This window comes from Lampetra fluviatilis, chromosome 10 (genome assembly GCF_964198595.1).
Source record: "Lampetra fluviatilis chromosome 10, kcLamFluv1.1, whole genome shotgun sequence".
Classification (NCBI taxonomy): domain Eukaryota; kingdom Metazoa; phylum Chordata; class Hyperoartia; order Petromyzontiformes; family Petromyzontidae; genus Lampetra; species Lampetra fluviatilis.
In genome coordinates, this window is record NC_136284.1 from 5,618,327 (window position 1) to 5,641,966 (window position 23,640).

Below are 23,640 nucleotides of genomic sequence, written 5' to 3' on the forward strand. Positions count from 1 at the left end.
ATGAGTTGCATGGCATTACGTACGCGAGCCCCCAAAGGATGTACCACAATGGGTTCCATATGTCCTCCCAGACCACAGAGAACGCAGGCCCCCCGAGCGCCATACCACCTGACTTCTACCAGCAGCAGCCGGTTCCCTAAATGGATTGTCACCCACTCAAAACCCCTTCTCCCTATTCTCATCGATATGCCCATCGGGCCTTCAGTTTGTACTCTTAAATGGCAGCACGAACACTTTTCCATCCACTGCAATCGCATGACCGACTTGCAAAAAATCCTCACGTGGATATGATTAAACATGACTAAAGGAGCGCACAATTCCAATTCACATAATCATGCAATAATTTTGCAATTATTCAGGCATATTTGGTTCTTTTAATTGCTTTCTTCTCAAAACGGGGTAGAAAATGCACCATGATTTATCTCCTCTGCGTGTCTGAAACTCCACTCTGTACAGCCAGGTCAAACCTCATTATGTTGCACGTAAATTAATAGTTCCAATGTTGGCTTAAGAGGTAAAGAAAATGTAAAGGAAGATTATAGATTATATACACAATTAGTAGGTTTTCTGACATGTTGTATAATAAATACTTAATATCAGATTTAACAAAGTTTGTCAATATTTCTTTTTCACTCTTGCATAAAAAAAAAGGTTATTGGGGAGAGTTAAACCGAGCCAGCACATCTGTGTTTCTTAGAGCCCAGAGGCTAAGAGACAAAAAAGAGAATTGTTTGCACAAGTCTAAAACAGTTCATGCATCAGCAAGTTTGATGGTCTCGTGTTATGGTCACCAATAATTGCAAAAATAAACACACGTAAATTAACATATGCGACTATTGTGCAAAACACTACCTTACCATAGCAGATGTGACAGATGAATAATGGAAACTAATAACTGGACATGTGTTTTGGAAGTCTGTGTTCTAGGTTTCCAGCAAAAACATAAATGGAAAGAGAACATTGTTTCATGGCTGCTTATAGGAAAATAGAAGAGGCTGAAACAAACTCATTCCTAGAACTCTGTTCCTCCCTTCATACAAAATGATACATTTCTCAATCATCCAATATTGCTTTGGTTTGAATTCAGATATCATGTAAGCATTTGTCTAAATCTATGATTCATAAATGGTTTTCATGTTGATGGCGATGTTGACCTCGCATTGTTCACGATTTTTAGCAATTTTGTCATGTCAATGATTGTCATTTTGTTTCTTGAATTTAGACACTGTAATAAATTTAAATAGTAATTGTGATCATAATTGGGCAGTGGTGCCAGGAAACCCAGAAAAGATCCACTGGGGACTAACCATATTATAGTACTGTAATTAGCAATTGTAAAATAATTAGCTCATGCAGGAATGTGTGCCTGTAAAAGCTCGGCAGCAACAATTAATAACGTCTAGGAAATTATTTCAATGTTTAATTTACGATGGTGACCATGGGGAAATTAGTACGTTTAATTACTGCCACTAAGCACAAATTAGGCTTTAATGCAGCTATTTTGTGCTAAATGTTACACCATTACTACAGTGCCTAGAAGTCATATAGGACTGTCATTGGGGACCAGCGTTGGGTCAATGTGGAACTCAATTAACATTTTATGAACAATAAATAAATGCAAACTTCAGATAAAAAGTTACTTCGCCAGATAAAGAGACTAAATCTAAGTAATATGTGCTCGTGCCGTTTGTGATGTCCAGATCATTTTACAATCTCAAAATTGCTAGTTGATCTGGGAAATCTCTCTCATTGCTGGACATAAATTCCGACAGAAAGAAAATCATTGCAGCCCTAGCACCAAAAATGTCTCCGGTCGCCTTCAGTTTGATCTAAAAATAATTCCGACGCGCCCACACAAAGCAAATCTGTCGAGGCTCGATCGCGCACACCAACCGAAATAAAAGCGATAATCTCTTTGGATCCCCCAGAGCGACGTAATTACGGGCGCATTCCTTCCAGCGCCGCTCACCTCGTTAACTTCCTTGTCGGAGTAGAGGTCTCTGAACAGCAGCCAGATGGCTCCTCTTGTCATAAGAATCGACTCACCTTCCAGCTCTATTCAACAGCCCAGTGGCCAGTAGTGCTGCAACTTCCACTGCTGTCATTAGGATAATCGATGCACCCGATACCCATTTGATATTTTTATGAACGCACATTTATTTATATGGCACCAATTATAATTATTTGGCCATCATCAATTCACTGCTTGATGAAGGCCTCCCCAAGCTACACCATCCTCACGACATATTTTTTTTACAAATTCACTTGTGCCCAGTATGATCCTGTATATATATACATATATATGAAAATATATTTTTTTACGTGGCACCAGTCATATTTATCATGAGACATGATCAATCCACTTCTGCATAAAGTTCTCTCCAAGCCATTACTATCCTTCATTAGTCCCACGGTACAAAACATTTATTTAGCTCTCGCACATGAACCCAGTTCATCACTCCATCTCTGCGGCGGATATCATCTTGGAGATCTTTCCTCCATTAGCTGGCACTTCTTTGTTAGTCTCGACCACTGGCCATTCCCTCTCGCAATGAATCCTGGCCAAGTCCATTTACTTTTCTTAGCAATCAATACGATGTCTTCAACTTGATTGTGTTCTCCAATCCATGTGTTCCTCTTGCCGTATCTGTGTAAATTAAAGCATACACCTATCTATCCTTTCATGTGCGCTTTTTAACTTTTGTATGAAATTATTTGTCTATGCCCATGTTTATTCGTCAAATGTTACAGCACCAGTCACTGTATTTCTAATAGTTCAAAGTCTGTTGGTGAGTTGACGAAAGATGATAAGGCTGCCAGCAGCATAGTAGCAGGCTTTAGCATAATTGTCTATGATTTAAGAGTCATTGGTAAGTTTACCACCTCTTCTTTGATCTTCCTTATTTGTTTCCAGACAATTTGAAACTGTTATCGACTTTGTATCTGCCATAGCTCTAAAACTTAGTTGCACGGTCGATAAGCATTTCAAATTGACAAGAGATAAGTAAGCCCTGTGGTACAAATGCAGAACAGGTGGCCCTTGATATTGGATAGGATGACAGTATTATTCTCCAAGCAAATCACTGTTACTTTCATACCAAGTTTTTGCCTGACTGCCATGGCCTTGGAATCTAATACACCCTGTGTCAGGATGCCAATACAGAAAAGCCTGGGTTTAACCCCGACACAGTTCAATTGAAAATACTTACACACATGGGTTTTTATCCGACTCAAGTGTAAAACAGCCTCTGGTTATAGCGAAAGAAGTTCAACATGCATACACACATGTCATGGACAAATATTTTTTGACAAAATCACCTTGAGAATGTAGAAAGAGCAACAGGTGACACAGGACACTATAGCTTCGAAAATACTTGGTGAAATAAACGGCTCGTTAATTGAACGTCAAGGGAATGTCCGAGCACATTCACTGGAGTATTACTGGGTGAAGCATATAGCTGCTTTGAACGGTATTAGTCTGTCAAAGCAATTTTATCTCAGTTTAGCAAGTGGGAAAAAAACCTAAGAGACGTGTAGCTTATGCTTTCACTGAGAATAATAAACTGAGTACAGGAGGAGCAGCAGGACTAGGGTTTCTGCTATTCACCTGGGGTTCGTTACCAACTCAAACACTATTGTGCATACAAGCACCGACAGGCAGACAAGCAGGATAACAGATTGACAGATTTAGAAATGAAATAAATACTCCAGAATTTCTCGATTACATTGTTATCCAGCTTGTCATTTAAGTATGTAAGAGAATACACGAGTGCAAAAGTAATATTGAAGGCTAATTAGGACTTTCATGATGCATTTTATGAGGACACAATATGCAACGCTACAATGTTATAATGTTCCGTTTATTTAAATGCAACGTTTTTAAATGCTCACAAAAATTAAAACCTCTCCACCGACTGTATGCTGCATTAACTGACAGTAAGCATGCAGGCCTAAGCCACATCTTAGCGCTGCTTTGAACATCTTTCTTCTGTCAATACATTTTTATCGCACGGTTTTGCGGATGGAAAGGAAATACCGATGCATATGCCGAGTGCTTGAGTCATCTTTAAAATGAGACTCAGCTGTAGTTTGAAGATCCAAGGGAAGCGGAGAGCAGCGTATTCGCTAGACGAGTGATTTGACAAACTCAGCACTAATATGGCCAGAAGTCGACCCACACCGCACGCAAAGCACAGACAGACACGGCAATTCCATGGCAGAGGAGGAAAATGAATGTTTTTTTGGTCCATGGCAGTAGCCTGCTTTTGTTTCTTGGAGTGGCGGAGACAGACGGAGTGTGGTAGCAAATACTGCCGTCTGATTTTCTTACCCAATTAGCCAAGTTGGCAATACTCATACTTAGGCAATTACTGACAGTAATTGGCCATACCTTTCTGTCCCTCGTTTATGTAGCTTTTTATTTACCGCACAGATCACCAGTGGCTAAAACACTGAAGTCGAGTGATAAAAGCTTTAAATCCAGCTTCCAATTTCTACCATAGGCATTGCATTAAATGTAACCAATTGCCTACGATGCTGAAGTCAGAACTTTTGAGCACCATTCTAGAAAGCAGATCACCCTTGTAAACAGAATGTATACAAAACATGAAGGAAACACTGTTTGATAAACCAGCTCTTACATTTCTATATGTTGCCAAACTTTTGAAACACCGTAAAAAAATTACTGTATCCTATACTCCACAACATACCTTGTAATTTCCTTAAAATACAACCACTATTTATAGCTATTGGGAGGAAAAATATACTTGTGGTTATTTTTGGAAGAATAAATAAAGGCCACGGGGATTCCCGGTGGTTGATTTTTTTTGCAAGTGCTTTATTTGGAAGGACGTCCACTGGTTGCTCGTATTTGGATGACTTCCCCTTCTCTTCACTGCTACATTTCACACGTCTATGGCAACCAGCTGTGTGTGCTCTGCCACGCCTCTGCAAAGGCGCCAGGCACCCCCCGGCCCCCCATTCCATGCAGCTGCAAACACAGTCAGGAGAGTCGCCGTCATTTGAGCAGCACGCGTGGGCAACGTTCAGCGAGCTGCTCTGGAAGTCACCGGAGGCATCCTAGGCAGAGCCCCCGAGTGGACGCGCCAGAGCCGATTGATGTGCTGGTGAAAAAAAAACTGTTACCCAAATTCTGAGCACTGGTTTGTTTAAGAGTCACGGGCACACGTTCGTGATTTTGTAAGAGAGGGGCAATAAAACACATAAAATAAATCGATTTTCCAATGAACGCATAAACCCATGTGGCTCTTCTCGCTGTTAGTTTGTAAAACAAAAAAAGAGCTGCGCTTAAAGCCGTAATCCCAAAAGGATTATGATGGGCACTGGATTTATTATCAGCGCAACACCTCTTCATGCTGCTGGAAGCAACTACTGAATAATCCATGAGCCGCGATTTGGGCTCTCGGGGGACCATGAATCATGCCCCGAGCACACCGCAGCAGCCAAACGTGCTCCATGCCAGGGCTGCCCCTGCTCCTCATCGACCGTAATCCACATTTCTGACCCCCCCCTCTCCCCACCCCGGCTTCCAGCTGGGTCAATGTTTCACGGCAAATTAATTAATTTGTACGAAGACCATACAAAAATGTTTTTGTGCTGTTGTGTTCTAATGGCATTTTGGATCGAGAAAGAGACTTTTCAAACAACCACAAAAAACAGATATATACTGAGGTGTCTAAAAAAAGTGCTACTTCTTTATCTTTGTATTATCAGTTGCTAAGCAAAGGACCAAATGGCAAATGTGCTAAGTGCCCAGCAACGGGCAGCACTACTAAAGGTGTAAATACAACCGTTTGTGCGTTTCTTGAATTGAATAATTGTGAGAAGAACTTGGGAAAAAGAGATGATAAGAGGGATGTCTAAACCTCTAACTGAATGAAAGTCTGGAGTAGATGCAATGGCTATGGAGCCATGCGAGTTGTTCAAACAAGTCACCAATGAGATTCCACTCCCTTTCCACTCAAAGCTTCATGTGGACATCTCCACTGCGTCAAATGTAATTGTGAACTGTCAGTATTGCTTTTTATGGAAACCGATCCCTAAACACGTCATACTGTAGCCACGACTGTAAATCACCACGTGCAGCTGCAATGATTTAAGCCAGTCAGCATGTTGACACATTCCAAAGTTTACAAGTAATTTGGTGTATCCATAGCGACACTCCAAAACGTTCACCAAATGGAGTTCCAGTCGTTAGATTGACATATTCCAAATTTAAGAATGCTAATTACCTGCTAAATGCCTGTTACTACTATAAAACAATAAATGCATTAAAAGTTACTTGTTTTTATAATATTCTCTTACAATATCTATTAAATAAGCAAACATTTATTCAACCCAAATCACAGGAAATAAGACATTTCTATCAGCAGTATTAGTATCGTATTTTATTTTTCTACAAGCAAACATCAAAAACTTCTGCTTCACAAAACATACGGCCGCTCTGACCATTTTCATTAAGTTATCCAGACTGGATGATTGTATAAACTTGCACAAGTGTTTCCCACAATATGGGTCCATGTATACTTGCGTACAGCCGATATTCGATTGACAGATTTGGAATTATATTTTTTATTGAACACGGCTAGCTCACAGGACACGCTTAACATCAACAACAAAAAACGTACAACAAAGGAAATAAACGTGCGTTATTTAAATTGTTTATACATCTTAACTCCGACTACATTTTCACATAGGAAACACAGACTATCAAGTGCATGAACAAAAACAACACGATTGAAAGGCAGTCTAAACGTGGATATCGGTTTGGCTCTAGATTTGAAGCTTTCGTGACAGCAAGGATTCATATTCTTGGGTTTTTTCGGTAAAGTCACGTAGGTAAAACATTAAAATTAATGAAAAATAAAAATCACGACGTTTTGGAGGCAACACAAGCCTCCGTCTTCGGGTGGAACCGTCACAGCACGATCGCTGTATCAAGTAAAAAAAAAAATATTTTAATTTTTTACCTACGTGACTTTACCAAAAAAAAACAAGAATATCGGTTTGGCTTTTTAACAACTGCTGGTAGCAGGCGGCTGAACTGCTGGTAGCAGACGGCTGCACTGCTACGCCAGCAGCAGGGTTAGTGAGTGGGGCGGACGGCCAGCTGCCCCATCGACAACCTTAAACTCTGCAGCCAACGCTTGCTCATCCTTGATCCAGCCTCCCTGCGGCCCATCTGACAACGCTGCTGTGCAGACACGCAGACGGCCACGGCCATCTCAAGGATGCCGCAGCAGCAGCAACTTGAGAGCTCGTACCATGGGGCGGCCAGGCTGAAAATTCCTGCCGTCTGTTTTTTTGGCACCGGTGACGAGGGTAACAAAGGGCCCACATAGTTTCCCAATTTACACGCAAAAAAAAAGAAAAATCTGTCCACTGACAACTAACCACCATCTCCCCTATCCCTTCTCTCCACCCTCTCAACTTCTATACTTCTCACAGTATGGGGGGGGGCTCATTTTGAATGAATGAATGGAATGAGCACATGAACGACTAAACAACAAATAATGGAAATGACTTTGCTTGGGTTGTAGGTATGTACAGTCTTCAGCAAAACCTACTCCTAGAAAGAACTGGGGGGGGGGGGTGGGAGATAAATCTTGGGAGCTTTACTTGTTAGCACACGGGCACTCATAGATAATGCAATATAGTCTGTCTCTGGCTACTAACAGAGACACTTTAATCATAAAAGCACGTGTGCATCACGGTCTGCATTGGCGCAAAGACCATTAAACGTACCTCCCCATATCGCACGGAGTCACGCTAGCAGGTGTGTGCAACTTCAGGTGTGTGTAACTTCAGGTGTTTGCAACATTCAGGTGTGTGTAACATTCACGTGTGCAACTTCAGGAAACAGTCCCCAAGTGTGCCGGGCGCACTGATTCCTTCGCAGCTGTTGTGTATGACCGGACAAGAACGAAAAGTAGACATTTGTTTGAGAGTAAGAACCAGGGAGTGTCACAGTGGGCGTGAGAGAGCACTCCCAAATCCTCACACAAGAGCACACGCTCTTATCCCCAAATGGACTGGAACAGTACTGGTGGTCCAACGCAGTCGTACATCCCAACTGTGTTCCCATGCGGGTGGGCAGGGGAAGAACAGGGATAATAGGCTTACGGATTGGGCGTGCTGTGGGAGGAACGTCTCAACAGAACTTGAAACACAAGGATATCCCCTTACTCATGCCCAATAAAAGCGTAGCTTATTAGTTTTACACAGCTGCGTGCATCTATTTACGCATTCCAATATCAATGTCCTCATGAAATGAAGTTGTTGATGTAGATTACTCGCCCTAGTCATAGGAATGTGGAATTTCGACCACTGGCTCAGGGCTGTAAACAAGGAGATGAGCACCACCTCAATGCTTATTTGTGCAGGAAATAACGTTCACTTTCGACTATGAAATGAAAAGTAAGGGGGAGGGGGGAAAAAATCTCCAAATCTATATACGGCACCATTTCACATTCTCTTGCTCTGGATATTTTCTTCAATTGGGCCTCTGCACAAAAGGGCCCCCAAGAGGGAATTCATTCCTTAAATGTCGAGTGAGCCGCACCTAACAGCCAGCGGGGCTTCATTGCCTCTGCCTTGATAAACCCAGACATTCCAGTCTCACCGAGCTGCACTTTAAAACGCCGCCTCTTTGGGCCGTTGACAAAGCTGCCTTACCTTGCTGGCCACTTTGTGCCGGCGAGTTCATTTTCTCTCGATGTCTTGCTCGGAAAAAAAGTACAATACACTGCAATAAGAAATCATTTTGGTTGGGTAACAAGAATGGTGCGTCTTCCTGAATAATTATTTTATATTTCAACTTATGTCCTGTCTGCTATAATCCTACGTTATTAGATGTTTTCATATAAATTCTGAGTGTTTAGATCTTAAAGACAATTGCTCTTTTTAAAATGCCAGACAGCGGCCTCACCACACCATGTAGGTCGTGAGGATATGTGACCAGACGTCACCACACTGGTGGTCAGTGTGGGTTGGTGAAGGCAGGGAAAATAGACATGGGAGTATAGACGTAAAGTACAACAATTAATTTTTCTGCAATGACTTTTGCTGACCATCACGTAGCACAGCAACAACCGCCATTCGGCAATAAGTGGCAGTGACGTCACCACGGCACTTGTGCCAGGCTATGTGCACTTTAAGGCCACGTGAAGTGTCGAACGCCCGCTGGCAGGAGGTCACTGGACAGACCCAGGTGCCATTGGTTGACGGACTGAGATTACTGGCCGATGCACCATCTGTGCTCCCTACTTTGCCAACTTGCTGCGTGTTAGCCGCCCGGCGCTCCGCTCGTTGTTGTGAGCATCGCTCCTCTGCCCTCCGTTGTTTCTGGAGGGTGACTGCCTCCAACTGCCCAGTAGCGTCCTTCACGCACCTCCTCTATAGAGGCCGATCATGACACCGATGGTACCAGTTATTGGCAAGTCCACTCAACTCCATATCCTTACACAACCCTTTAGTCACCTACAATGAGCAGGCATGCACAGAGATCACCCATCCTAGCACTACCCAGCCTCAAAACGGTTTAGTTTCCAAGAGCTGACGGAACTGTGTGCATTCCGAGTGAATGGACAATAGGCATTAGGAAATTATACATAAGTATTGGATTTACGCCATTGCCAATATTTCCACACACACGCACACGCAAAATAAACAACCACCACATCCTTTCCCAAGCCACAGCTGATATATTTTATTTGACTGACAAGAGTAAAAAAAACTACTTTAACAGTAATCCAAGCCACCCTGGTTTGGACCAAGACCCAATTAATTGCGCAATTCATTACTTCCTATGCTTAAAACTAAAGCAGCTTCCGTATGATAAACACCCCATCTGTTTCTGTACCCCAAGGATCTACCACTAGTTTTTTTGTATTGGCCTCGTGAACAACCCACGTGTACAGCTTGTGCACAAAGTCTCTGGCACGTATTGTGACGGGTGCTGCAAGATCTGACCATGTCCGTCTGGCGCTTGCCGAGCCGTATTGGCTTCCAGTTGCTGAACGAATGCATTATAAGGTCATGCACTTTTAAATCTAGATTGAAAACTAATTTGTTTAGTACTGCTTATTGTATTTCGTTTGTTGTCTTCCCTCACACCTCCGATTAGCACGGTTGGCTACGTACGGTGCAAAAGAAGTCCAATATACATGCTGCACATAAATAATGATAAAACTATTGTTTGCATATGTTGTCGACAGTTCACATGTAACCACCTCGTAGGCTTTTACGGTTGTACTTTATAGCCCTCTGATGTATTGTCAGGTTTTACCATGTGTTGTTGGGCATGATGTCTGAATATATTCAGTTCCTCAAGAAGCTCATAGCAAATTGTGCGAATCGTCTGACATCATGCCAGACAACATGCAGTGCAACCCAGAAACACACATTGGAGAATGCGGCCATATTTCAACCATTATAGTCTTTAGGATCAGTGGTATAACTATCTGTCCATGGCACAGTGGTTTAAGTATGCAATTCACAAGGCTGAACGCTCAACTCCTACTGCATGGTTAACTAAATGCTCCATCTTTCCCAGGTCGATAAAATAGATACCACTTTGTGGAAACTCAACATTGGTTGTCCTATCGATAGATTTGTCCCTTCCATAACAATTTATCATTTTAACTCCCGGTTCAAAACTTCTAAACCAGGTTAGTGCACCACAGTTATGTTCATGTGAGAAGAAAAACACTGGCACTCTTTTGATTGTAGTATTCTAACTGTAAATATCACTTTTGAAAATGAATTCTTCCCAAGTGGGAAACACAATCGAGGTTGGGATATTTATACATGTAACTGCACCAACATTTTAAACAAGCGTAGTGTATGTATAAGACTGCCATATTTCTGTAGAACTAGCAATGGAACCATGATGATAACCATTTGGCCTCTTGGTGGCATCTCTGCACCTGGAATTTTCCATAAACAACTAAAAAAATGTATCCTACAAAAAAAATACAGCCACATATTGCAGTGCTTGCAAGAGAATTGTGGCTCAAATTATATTTATTTTGCCAAATCAGGATTATTATGGCATCCCTCTATTCACGAGTTCCTCCGTTTGTTTTGGCAAAGGTTGAAACTCACTGTGCTGGATTTTGTTCAAGGTTTTTAAAATAGTAGGACAGAGCAGCAGATTGATTGGACAACTACCAAACATATGGCTGACCAACTCCCTCCACTCGGATATGATTTAACATGCCATTGCAATAAAAAGATAAGAAATCTGATAACTTTCTCTTCATACAAAATATTATTAATGCAGCATTTTCCACTATTTATAAAGTTAATAGAAACACCACAGAGATGGAGTGATGAAATCAGCTCGTGTGCAGGCGGTTATGGACGATTGCTATATTTCAGGATTTTGAGAGATAGCGACGGCTTGGGGAGGCCTTCATCCAGCAGTGGATTGATCAAGGCTGATTAGGATGATGATGGTGAATATAAATACCTCAGGAACTCTTTTATTAATTCTGTGAGGGGTTTTATTGTCCCTGTAAAAGGTAGTACATCTGAAATATCAGGAGCCGTTTTTTTTTTGTCAGCGACATAAATTAGAGTTAGGATATTGTAAAGGTGCAGCCCTGCAATTCCTTGCTCACACCACAGCTGGAAGAAGGGCCTTCACTAGAGAAAATTTTGGAGAGCCCCTCTGAAAAAGCATTTTGGCTTACTCTTCCACATGTGTGTTTTTCTCATAACCCTGTTACCTAGTCTGCAATGCAACTGATGCAGCAACAGTTACTCGCTTGTTTGTTTTTAACTATAATACGGCAAAAGTGTTTCACTCTTGTAAATGTGACTGCGTAAGGGAACTCGGCATGTGCAAGCAGAGCACCTGCGGATTGCTTGTGGCACAGTGCATGTGGGAAAGGGAGCAAGAGGAACGGCTTTCAAGGAGGTGAGCACAAGTGGAATAGCATGAGGAATGCTGATATTAAAATAATCCAAGGAATTTATTAAAAATGTGTTTCTGAATTACAACTGAATTCATGCATACATACATTTATAAATATACATTAAATACATGTAAATGTCAGATTGACATTCTTTACTGTTATAGAATAGTCATCTTATTTTATGCTTTGTAAATTGACAACTCATAACGATTGAATTGGTAAACGAAATTAATATTTTCTGAGCCACTGACTGTGCTGTGGTGAGATAAGAAAATCCATTGATCTTATAAAGACAGTTATTTTTAAAGAGAAATTAATTTACGAGCAGATTATTTCAACACATAACTCACATTGAGTGCATTAGGCAATGTCATATACTTCAAATATCATCACGACTGTATCTCACACGAATACACACACTCATTCGGTGCGTACGTGTACAAGTGGGGAGTGGTAGTAGTAGCAGTTAGTGCACTGCACTACGAACCTGGCCGCCTGGCTTCGATTTCTGCTCACGGCAGCACCACTGATGATTATCTGATACGGTCCTGGACCTCCCCTAGGTTGACCCAGCCTCAAATAAGTACCTGGTGCAGTATGTAAACATCGCCACTAGGGAGACAAAGGCAGCCGGGCGTCATGCTGGCCACCCACACTCCCCCTGGTGTGCTTTGCCGGCCTTCATAATTGCTTGATAACATTACTTGCCCCAACAGTCTATTAAAGGGTATACGCGAGATCATTGTATGATGTTAAGTGAACACTGACAGTCAGGCCCATTGAGAGAGATGTGGTGTCCAGTACATAATGCTGGCTGAGGGAGCCCATTAGATAAAAGACAATATGTGGTGAGATGTTAACTACCTCACCTGGTATACAGGAGGTCGTGGGTTCGATCCCGACCCTGACGCCTGTATATTTGGAGTCTGCATGTGTCTCGGCCCGTGGTTGCGTGGATTTTTCTCCAGGGTCCTCCGGTTTTTCCCTCCACATTTAGAAACATGTATTTCGAGTATTTGGCTGCTTTCAATTTCCACGTGATAAGCCAATTCGTTGAGCTATCATTTGTGGCCAGGTCACCTATGAAAAAGAGCTATATGGCTCAGTGGGCCTTACTTGGTAAAATATCAAGTTTAGTTTATACTGCATGTTGTAATTCTTGGACGTTCCTCTAAGCTTCGGGCCCCAGTAGCTAACACCCCCCCCCCGCCCCATAATATGTGTAAGTACATTACTACGAAAATTAACGTAATACAAATATTATGGAGTAAATAAAGGACAGTCTATGGCATGTAGAAATGGGCCACCCAGCCTCGGCAATAGTATATAATGACATAACCAGAGCATAAGTTGTAGTGGGGATGCTGTTGTCAAACCTTCATTCTAAACAGATGTCTGCAAAACCATGGCTCCATTTTTGCTATCTAAATGCGCTGCATATGGCATGTGCGATATAACAGAGGGCACCGAGTTTACATGAGGAAATTCCATACGGATTGAGGCTTTTAAAAGCAGTGTTCTCCCCTTGTGAAAATAATCTCCAGATAAACTCCACGAGCAAACCCAAAAAAATTACACTCCAATATCGGACACTGCAATGTCGCTCGGCATACATAATTATCGAAGCAAATGTATTGTTTACTTGTACTGAACAGCCTATAATTTAATATCTCGTAGTGTATTTAACAATGGTATTCATTTCTAAGTCAACCCACTGTATAAAAAATAAAGTGTAGCAATACATTCTGTAAAATGTGTTGGGTTTAATGTAACTTTTTTTTTGGCAGTGAACACCCGATTGCACGTGAATCATTGTTTCTCTGTACTGGCCATTCACATGGGGCCCTTCTCGCGGTCTTCCACAATCTGAGTTTGCGAGACACCGCATTGCACAAGGGGGCCCCGCGCTGCATTTGTGCGGCGAGACCACACATGGGCTGCGCCAAATTTGGTGCGCACGTGTCATGCAACGTACATCTGCAGCTCACACATGCAGCTCATCACCCAACCAACTTACCAGGAAATCAAGAACGATTGGCGGTGATAAAAAAAATTGCACAGCTGTTTCCAAATTAAAATGATCAGATTCTCTACGTCCCTAGCATGGAACACCAAATGGCCCAGGAAGCTTGTAGATTGCTTAAATTTCTCTTAGCATATATTTTTATCAGCATTTTTTGGTATCCCCCCCCCCCCCCCACGAAAATGTGTCCCAATTGTGCGATCAGTATCATGTCCATAATCGAGATTTTTTTGGGTTAGATCGCGTAAATATATAAATGTGTCGTTATACCCGCCACCATCCTACACAGCCAATTAGTAAGGTTTGTCACGCAAACAGAACATGCCAATTCGTCACGAGTACAGCACACCGGTGTGTTGGAGAGCACAGCCACAACATTTGCAATCCGAGTACGACGTTTCACCAATACTGTATTTACAATTAGCTTCATCAAGCGACAGTCATCATGTCGTGAAACAGAGAATCCATTTGGATCTCATTTTCGAAAACAGCCCGCAGAACCAGATATCACATAACTGCCTCTGAAATCCTTTGAAGATACGTTCAAATTTTAAATGCACACTCCACTTTTATGTTTAATACAGTTTGCAAACACCACTTTGTTTACATTTTTTTGCTGTTTTAAGTTGAGTGTGGTGACCAAAACAAACTGCCTCCTCTATTGATGTGAAGTTGTTGGACCTCCCTTTCAGATGTGGGTCAAACACATGCCAAGTGAGGAGGGTGAATGCATCGGGCTTTTGCCAGAGAGATGTTGAAGTCAGGATGATGTTGGCAGCCTGGTGAACACTACAATATGTTCACAAAGCAGAGTGAATGTTTTCTCAAGTCATGGAACGCTTGTTTTATTTGGAGACAGATCATAAAATACCTTCACTTTGAGCCCCTCATACAAGGGTGAACGTATAGATTCGGCAGCGGTTTTATGTTACCATTTACTGTTGACTGTTGTTAATAATGTCAGTGTTGCTCTTGCTCATACTTTTATTTTGTTATTGCTATTGTTAATGCTATTATAAACTTTTAAACCTCCATTATTGTGGCAAAACATGTTAACATTTGTTTAACGACCAATCGTCAGATGTGGTTTCAAGTCAATATCTATCGTGTTTTTATTTCTATAAAAGCCTTTATAGAAACAGATTCAAATCTAAAGCAACCAACCACTGTGGCCTCAACTTGTAAAAGGATAAAGAGCGTTCAAAATTACCGAGGGACCAAACACATTGCCACCAAACTCGTCTCCCATTTGCTTCCCTTCATACTCTTGTACCACATCTTGTCCGCTGTAATGTGCACCAATACCTACTTTATTGAGGGCAATATTGGCACGTAAAATGAAAATTGATTGAATGATTGAGCTCAGCTTGAGCTTTCTCGGTGATGTGCACGTCTTCTTCGAACGCTGGGGAGCCGGAAAAGCCCTCTGTACCAGCGTGGACGGCACCCTCGTGTTCACCTTCTGAAGCGCTCGCTCGTCACCGTGGCGTGCGCGATGACCCCCACAACCACGTGACTTTTCTTTCGTGTTGTGCGCGGTGCTTTTAGCGCCACAGCGCGTGGATTTGTAGCGTTTATTTTCATTTGTTTGCTGGTGACTTTGTGTGTTTCATATCGAAATCGCCTCCAGTGCTTTTGCTGCTGGCGGCAATAAAAGTTGTTTAAAAGTCAAAAGTCTCATACCCTTCTGTCCATCTCATAACCCTGGCCTCTTCCCCACCCTCACTCCCACACCAAAAAAAACATCTTCTGCAAATTCTATCCATTAATTCCCTAGCCCTATCTCTACCCCCTACACCTCCTCTTCCTCACTGCTGCGTCTTTGCCCCTTCCACTCTGCCCCACTCCCTTCTCGCACCAATGCCCCCCACCCCATCCATATCTGGGACTCTCACTTAGACTAAACAGGGATTAAGGGTAATCGGAGCCCTGCGACAACACTCGATACCATGGCCCTACGCGCGGATTCCTGACTGCCGGAATCTGCCTCCGCAGACGGCCCCTAGGTAACGATTATAAGATAGAGCCTGTGTTGCACTGTTTTTGAAAGCTCAGCATTTAAAAGATTTTTTGGGGATTCAGCAATAAGCATGAACACTCAGACATGAAACACAAAAATCTCATAAAAATACTATTGTGTTTTTTTTTATGTTTTTGAATGAGATCTTTTTTACGACAAAAAAATTAGGGCATTGTGAACCGAGGGTTGGGAAAAAGGAATTGGATAAATGTTTAATTAAAACCATTGTGCCACCCCTTGCCTTTCACACAATCCCATATGCATACCAGAGGGACTGCACCACTAATCATTTGAGCAATGATTTACAATGTGTCAAACCGAAGTGTCACATTTTTTTCCACAGCCAGGCACTCAGGACTGAGACAATGATGGATGCAAAAAGAAAAAAGGATCGCTCAGTGCAAACATTTTGGTCCCCATCTCTTGTTGACTTCGATCTTTGAAATCACTTTCTAAGTGCCTCTTTGCATTACGGTTGTGGATTTAGTTGTTGAACTTTTATTTGAAACGGAACTTTGGATGTCTTAAAGCAAGTAAAAAAAAAGCTCAAATAATCCACCTTGGATCAGCTTAATTCAGGGCAGTAAATTAACCTGAAATCCCTGTGCTATATTGCTACTTTCATAGTGAATATATGATAGTCTGTATCAAAATCATCATGTTCAAATATTGTATTACATCCAATACCGATTCCATTTCATGTTAAAGTTGAAAAGAACTGATGTTATTCATTTAGTCATAACGATAGTGACATAAACGCCATGATTATCATCGCTGATATTTAAGTATGTACAGAGGCTGTGTTTGTTCTTTAGGGGTTATGACACAGTGAGTGGTTAATTGGGCCATTACTTGAGTCCACATTCCTCTTGCTCGCAGACAGTGCCGTGAGATCTGCAACGCCCACGAGCAATTGAAGAAACCACCTTAAAGTCCCATCAACAAAGGCGGCACACTCCACGCGGCCTTGCTGGCCACACATCACCACAGTGTCAGGATTGAGATGGAAAACCCCTTGTCAAACAAGAGAAAATGCGTTGCCCCCCACCTACCCACACACCCAGTACTTCTGGCGAGGTTTTATTTCTTGTGCAGAAAGCTATGGCCATGAATGGGAATGTATTTTTCATCGACTGAAAAAAGCCCTAAACGACTACGGATGTATGCACCATTACACTCAAGCAGGCTTCTGGACACGGCTCTGTGAAAGTATTTACGGTACAGCGTGGATGTGGGTACAAGTATGTATGATTCCTGAGCAATGAAAGCCACATGAGTGTAGTAGGCCTATTGTGCATCCATCAAAAGATCTGCTGATATGAACTGCTTATGTTGAAGCACAAACAGCCATTATCACCACTGCCATTAAATCAATGATCCGAATCCATGACCATTGCTAAGTTATTGCTCATTCGCCATATTTCTGAAAACGTGTAGGCGTTTAGCATACGCTAGTAATTACATTAAAGTAAGTGCACAGTAGCAATTACAAATGGAGCGGTGGTTCGTGCACTGCATTCTGAACATCGTGGGTCTAGTTTGAATGCTAGCTATGGGTGGCATGAGTGGCCAGTATTATCTAAACTAGTATTGGGCCCCCTTCTACAAACTAACTCGAGTGGTGAAATAGGGTTAAAAAAAAACTAAGATCTATAATGTCCTTCGTTCATCCAGCATAAGAATGCAACGGGCTGTACATTATCAGTCATCATCATCAGCCATGATGAGGCCAAGCCATCTCCATTTCTCATGATCCTGTAATATCACAATCAACCGAGCACCTGTCCACGAGCTGATCTATGTGCTCCGTTTCTGCGCTAGATGTCCTTCTCAGACGCGTTGCATCCCTTGGATGTCACTCGATTATTCTCGACCACCAACAAATTGTGAGGACTATTATTAATTGCAAAGAGGGAAACGCACGAACATGGTTAGCTTGGTAGAAGTTTGAGAAATGCTTTCGTCTTTAGACTGACTTGAAAAGCAATGGACGACATCGGCTGATCAACACAAGGCGTTTGCCACTAGAGGGCATTTCAAATTCGATTGCAAGCGTTGAGTCTAATAAAGGGACCGTGTGCTATGAAACTCTTAACATGACATCCGCGACGTACAACACTGACACTAAATGATGTTCCTATACAGAGGCATTATTTAAAAGTAAACTATTAAAATTTTCACAATCCAATTTGATTTCTAATTACTGCACCACAATATATATTTGAATTTTTTTAGGATATATATAACCTCATACAGACATGAATTGGTTTATGAAAAAAGGTGAAGTGCATGTCATCACTGCTTACTTCGGGAAAGTAGTAATGGTAACATTAAGTAATATTAGTAACCCCGTGCCAGCCCCTTACCTTCAAAAACACACGCGCTGACCAATGTGGTGAAGTATGGATACATACATTCAATATCTTTGATAATAGAATCTAAAATGTCATATAACAACTGGCACTCACTGAACATATGTTAAATGGCCCAAAATGGAAATATCTCTGCACGCATTCCAAACATATCCCTTTTCTCCGAGTCAGAGAAATGTGTAAAACTTTACTCTGAGACAGGTGACGTGTAAGAAACCGCAGCTGGCTGCCTACTGCCCATTAAAAGTCAGTGCAGCGGAGGATGAAAGCCATGCTTCATCCTGGTCAGTGCAGACTGCTCAGAATGGCGAGTTGGTAAAGTAAGGAGTCAGGACTGGTTCAGATAATATCACTCGACAAATAGGTTTATAACCATGGCCAGGGAATAGAGCTCGGCGTGCCAGGCTTACGGTGCAATGCGCTAAAACCGCATTCTCCGAATTATACGACCCCCCCCTCCCCCGCGTTTTAAAGCAAAAGTGAGGAGTGCATCTTACAATCCGATTGGTGCGTATGTGTCACCAGACGTGTGCAACGTTATATTATTGATACCGAGCATATGTTTTGTGCGCGCCGCACTTTCCCTGGCGTCTTAGAATCCGGAAAATACCGCACAAAGTGAAATGGTGTTTCGTCACTTATTGAGCCATGTGCTTGTGGCAGGGGGGGGGGGCAGCAACAGCCACGCAGGTGACACGGGGGGGGGGGCCCTAAGATTAATTACGCATTCTCTCTGCTGCCAGTGTTCCTCGGCGCTACTGCGCTCCATCAGTGACTGTCACCAGTTCTTAATCAAGAAAAGCCAGGGGGTTGGGGGGGACATTCCGCATTCCAAAGGGTCATAAAACTCCACATTATTTTATTGTTGGCCGGTTTTTTTCTTCTCTGTCGCGCACAGTGTAGACTAAACTGAAATTAGGACCAAATAAGAAAACAGCACTTTGCATACCGCGGCTTGAATTCAACGCACGAATGCACATGTTGAATTATACAACCCAGCGTTTGAGAGCTCAAATCTCATACACAGCACGGAGCCATGCATGCATCTGGAGTTACTGGTTTGGTGTGGGATGATGAGATGCAATGCTCTCCGCATGATATATCCGAATAATAATAATGTCCAGCCCTCTGAATGATCCATTGTTGGAAGAAGGCCCTCGCCTCAATGTGTCGGTCATTGGGATTGTATGACCATATTTCAGCAGGCTGGACAAGTGCGAATTAGTGATTTGGGGGTGGCAGACGGTGGGCAGAACCAATTCAGAAGTCAACACTCGCCACTAACGTTAGGAGCCGTGGCCGGTTATCGGAAGTCAGATGGCAGAGTTCACAGCGCAGTGCGCGAACCATTGCCCCACTCTCCTTTCGTGCAGTCTGTTATCCTATAACATGTCGGTAGTTGCATTCCTGAAGAACACCGCGTTATGGAAGAATCGCGTTTTAATGAATGATATGTAATATAGGGAAAGGCACAGTACGCGATAGGACGTGAGATGCATACGCAGACTGAACAAAGACTGAGGCGTGTGGGGAGCAACTCGAAGCATCCAGCAGCATCCCGCCTTGTGTGATGCTATGCCGAGGCAGCCGTACAACCCCTTATTCCTACTCGGGCGACCTAGTTCTATTCACTCAATCGCGTTATATCCTATTCGAATCCTTGTTACAAAAAAATGTACGTTCCCTAGTACATTCATCACGTTATATTCAATTCGCGTGATAAAAACACGCAGCGTTATCGGAGAACAGACCTATATGGAATAACAATGCAGATCTGCTTGTTGGGCACACAGTGGCACGCCGTCACACCACCCAGCGAGTGTCTTCTACCAGGGCTTGGTTTCTCACGGAATTCTTTGCGGAGCTTCTCAACTCCCTCCCCATCCACCCCCGCGAACCCCGGGCCCTGGGGGTGGGGGGACATTTTCCGGAGCTCAGCCCCGGACAGCTCCGGCTGAAATTAAAGACTCGGTGTCCATACTGTCCAGTTAGATTATAAAAATCGAAAATACGATCACTCATTCACAACCACAACGAATCCAGGGCCACGTGAACTGAACAACTGAGCAACCGCGCGCTTGGGGTTTTGGTGGGTGCGTGTAACGCGATGCAGTGAAGCGTTGGAGAGACGTGGCGAACATTGGGTGACTCAGCAGCTGTTGTTACCTGTCCATGGCTGATCGTCGTATTGCGATGCAGAGGGCCTGAAGCTTGAGAGCAGTAGCAGCAGCGGTAGCAGCAGGAGCCCGGGGAGAGGGGAACTCGACCCGCACCTGCACCACGGGACCCACCACACGCACGCCTTGAAGTCAGTCTCCCAAATGCTCCAAACACACACTCCCAATAACAATAGATATACGTACAACATTCACATACACTCGCTTCCTCGATATCTGTCCGGCGTGGAGGAGTAGATCTACTATACAGAGGGGCTTCCTTGAACTCCCCTCTAGGGAAGGCACCTTCCGTCAGCAGTGGCACGAGGAAGCAATTGCAGGGCTGTACCTTTGCCGTTTATTCAAACGCGCATCCAATATATACATCATACGCTACACACTTGCGTTGTCTCTTCAAGGTACACACACGTTAACGCAAGAAACGCACGTTTTCGCCTGTGTAGTGTCGTCCCCGGGAGCACATGCAGACCTTTTTTGTTACAACAACATGAGTTGAGTGAATGTTCAAAGAATTCGTGAAAGGCTACATATGTTCATTCAGCAACTTTTCATGAAAACTTGGTCACAACGCAGACATCTCCTCGCATAGCGATGCATTGGTACAGCCACAACTACAACCACAAGTTAACCCAAATCACAGACAATTCTAACGGATGCGCAAACATCTCCCTTGTTTAGCAACTTTCATAGAAACTTTGAATAGTGCGCGCCGTTCCTATTAGCGCACGGTGCACGCACGGCCAATAGCATCCCAAATCACTGCAAAACGACTGACTGATAGACAGGGACACGGGTGAACTTTCTGCGTTTAGGCTTGTCTCGTGGCCGCAACAACAACCACCACCACCACCACCACGTACCGTGTTGTCATCTTCACGGTCCGACCAGCCTGCGCGTGCGTGGCTCCGTGCTGGTGCGGCGAGATGATGCTCACTGCCGAGCTCACGCTGCGAGCTTTAGGAGCGGACCACGGAAAGTTTCTGCCAGTGGGGCTGCTGCTACTGCGGGCTCGACAAACGCGCGTTTCCCTCCACCCCCCCCCCCAAAACACCCCTTTGTCTCGCCTCGCATAGAAAAAAAAATCTTACTCTCCACCCCCAACCCCCCCTCCTCCCCCCCTCCTCATGACTCCGGACACACAGAGACGTACAGACCTAAAGAATTGCTCCGGCTAGGGGTGGGGACTGGGTCTTCGGGAGACAAATCGCAAACACCACCGCTGTTCATTGGCTCAGAGTTGTTCAGCAGCAGTAGCAGAAGCAGAGACAACGTGTGTTAGATTTCCGTGCCCCTGGTTGCACTATTGCTCGTGCGACGGCCCCATTCAAAACGAGAAACACCTCGCAAACTATCCAGTGCTTTGTTGCACTCCTGTGCACGTGTGGACTGTTTGAACTAAGAGGGGCTATCAATTTCAGTGGCTTTCTGTAGATGGAGAGGTAATTCATCAGAGTAATAATGTACATGTGATTAAACGTAATAATAAAACAAAACAATCACAGTCCTACGTCAATCCGCTGCCGGATGAAAGCCTCCTGCACACATTGGGGGTTGTTTGACCATACTTCGCCACGCTTGACAGTGTGAGTTGGGAAGTGGGGGCCCAGGAATGGTTCAAAAAGTAATTCGGAACTTATTCGTCGTGGCTGGAAATAAAACTAAGGATGATGGGTTCATAGTGCGGTCCACGATTCATAATGCCACTACTCCACTCCGTGATCACACCTATATGGTCGTGTGTGTTATGTGCAAGCTGCAACAGGCTTTGTCCATTTTTTATCGGGTCTAGCGTCACACTCTACTAGAGGTTAATTGCTTGGTTTACAGATAATAGTGATTGTAAATTTGTAAACGTTCAGTACGAGACGTAAAACATTTGATAACTTTTAGCCTGATCCTGCCCTGTCATTGAAATATTCAGTCTCTGGGCTGTCGTTGTTGTGGGCACAAATTCGAGAAATTGTTTTTTTGGATTTCTCTAATTAAACACAACAATATTTGTGCCAAGTTGTAGCATTTTAGCCTACCAGAACATCATCATAATTTACATCAACCAGTCATATCAAATGTAAACAAAAACATAACAAAGACAATTACATATGCTGGTATCATACATTGAAAAATCCCTGATATAATAGTTCCTATCCATAGTGTGGAAAATAGGCAAATGGTGGGTGTAGGGGGGTGAAATGCCCCCAAAACATTTGATTAAATCTGTAATCGAATGATCTCAGTCTTGCCCAATATAAGAGATACGTGTTGCTGTGGCCCCCAAAATCCCTTATGGAGTTCACTTAGCTACTCACAATTGGTTCAAATGGCTAAATGCCCCCTCAAGATGAAAATCATTCCACCACCTCAACAACCATCAGCTCCTCCACCACTACTATCATCATGTCAAACCGGGTTCAATGCTACAATACCACCTCAATAGTTTTTGAGCCCTCCTATCTTCTCAACGTGGCGTCCATGGCTACGTACACCCATAACATCGCAATGACTTCAATAACGTTGACATTTATTGGCCCCAAGTGTTTTGGGATGGGAGCGCACCGAGGAGCACATTACTATATATAATGGGTAGAATTATCATGGAGAGAGGGGCGATAGAGGTTTTGCCCAAGCATTGTAGGTGTCCAAATTATGGAAACACATCAGGAGTTTGGAAAAATATTAATACATTCCACTGTTACATTTTGTAGGGATTGTATTTTTCATGGCAATTCATGTCACTTATCCTTCCAATATAAATAACCTTCAGAAGACATTTAGGAAAATAGTGGCCAAAATGTCCCACAAACTCAGCTGAGAAAAGGAAAAATACATGGATTGTATGAATCCTCTAAAATATACTAATTTAATTAAGTAATTATTAATTCAAACTCAAATCTCTATCAGCACAATTATCTTTAAAAACATAGTGTGCAATTAAATAGTTTTGCATGTATATGAAATGACATCCATTCGTTATTAATTTAGCAATGCCGAAGGAGAACTTTCAAAATTTGTAATAGAAATTAAAAACTCTGCGCTGGCTTTATTCTTGGAATCCAGCGACAACAATGACCACAACCTTTATCTCTTATCTTGGACAAGACTGGGATCATTC

General features: G+C 43.0%; 1 protein-coding gene across 1 annotated transcript in view; it reads right to left on the reverse strand.

The window, feature by feature from the left end:
• LOC144934473 (uncharacterized) overlaps nucleotides 1-21,560 on the reverse strand; it is a 96,909-nt gene extending 75,349 nt beyond the window's left edge. Inside the window, exons 1-2 of the mRNA XM_078860272.1 lie at nucleotides 21,392-21,560; nucleotides 20,521-20,627 (exon numbers count right to left, since the gene is read on the reverse strand). Of these exons, the coding sequence (XP_078716398.1) occupies nucleotides 20,521-20,627; nucleotides 21,392-21,402 (118 nt within the window). The 5' untranslated portion in view covers nucleotides 21,403-21,560. The remainder of the gene's footprint in view (nucleotides 1-20,520; nucleotides 20,628-21,391) is intronic.
• Between the last annotated feature and the right edge of the window lie 2,080 nt (nucleotides 21,561-23,640).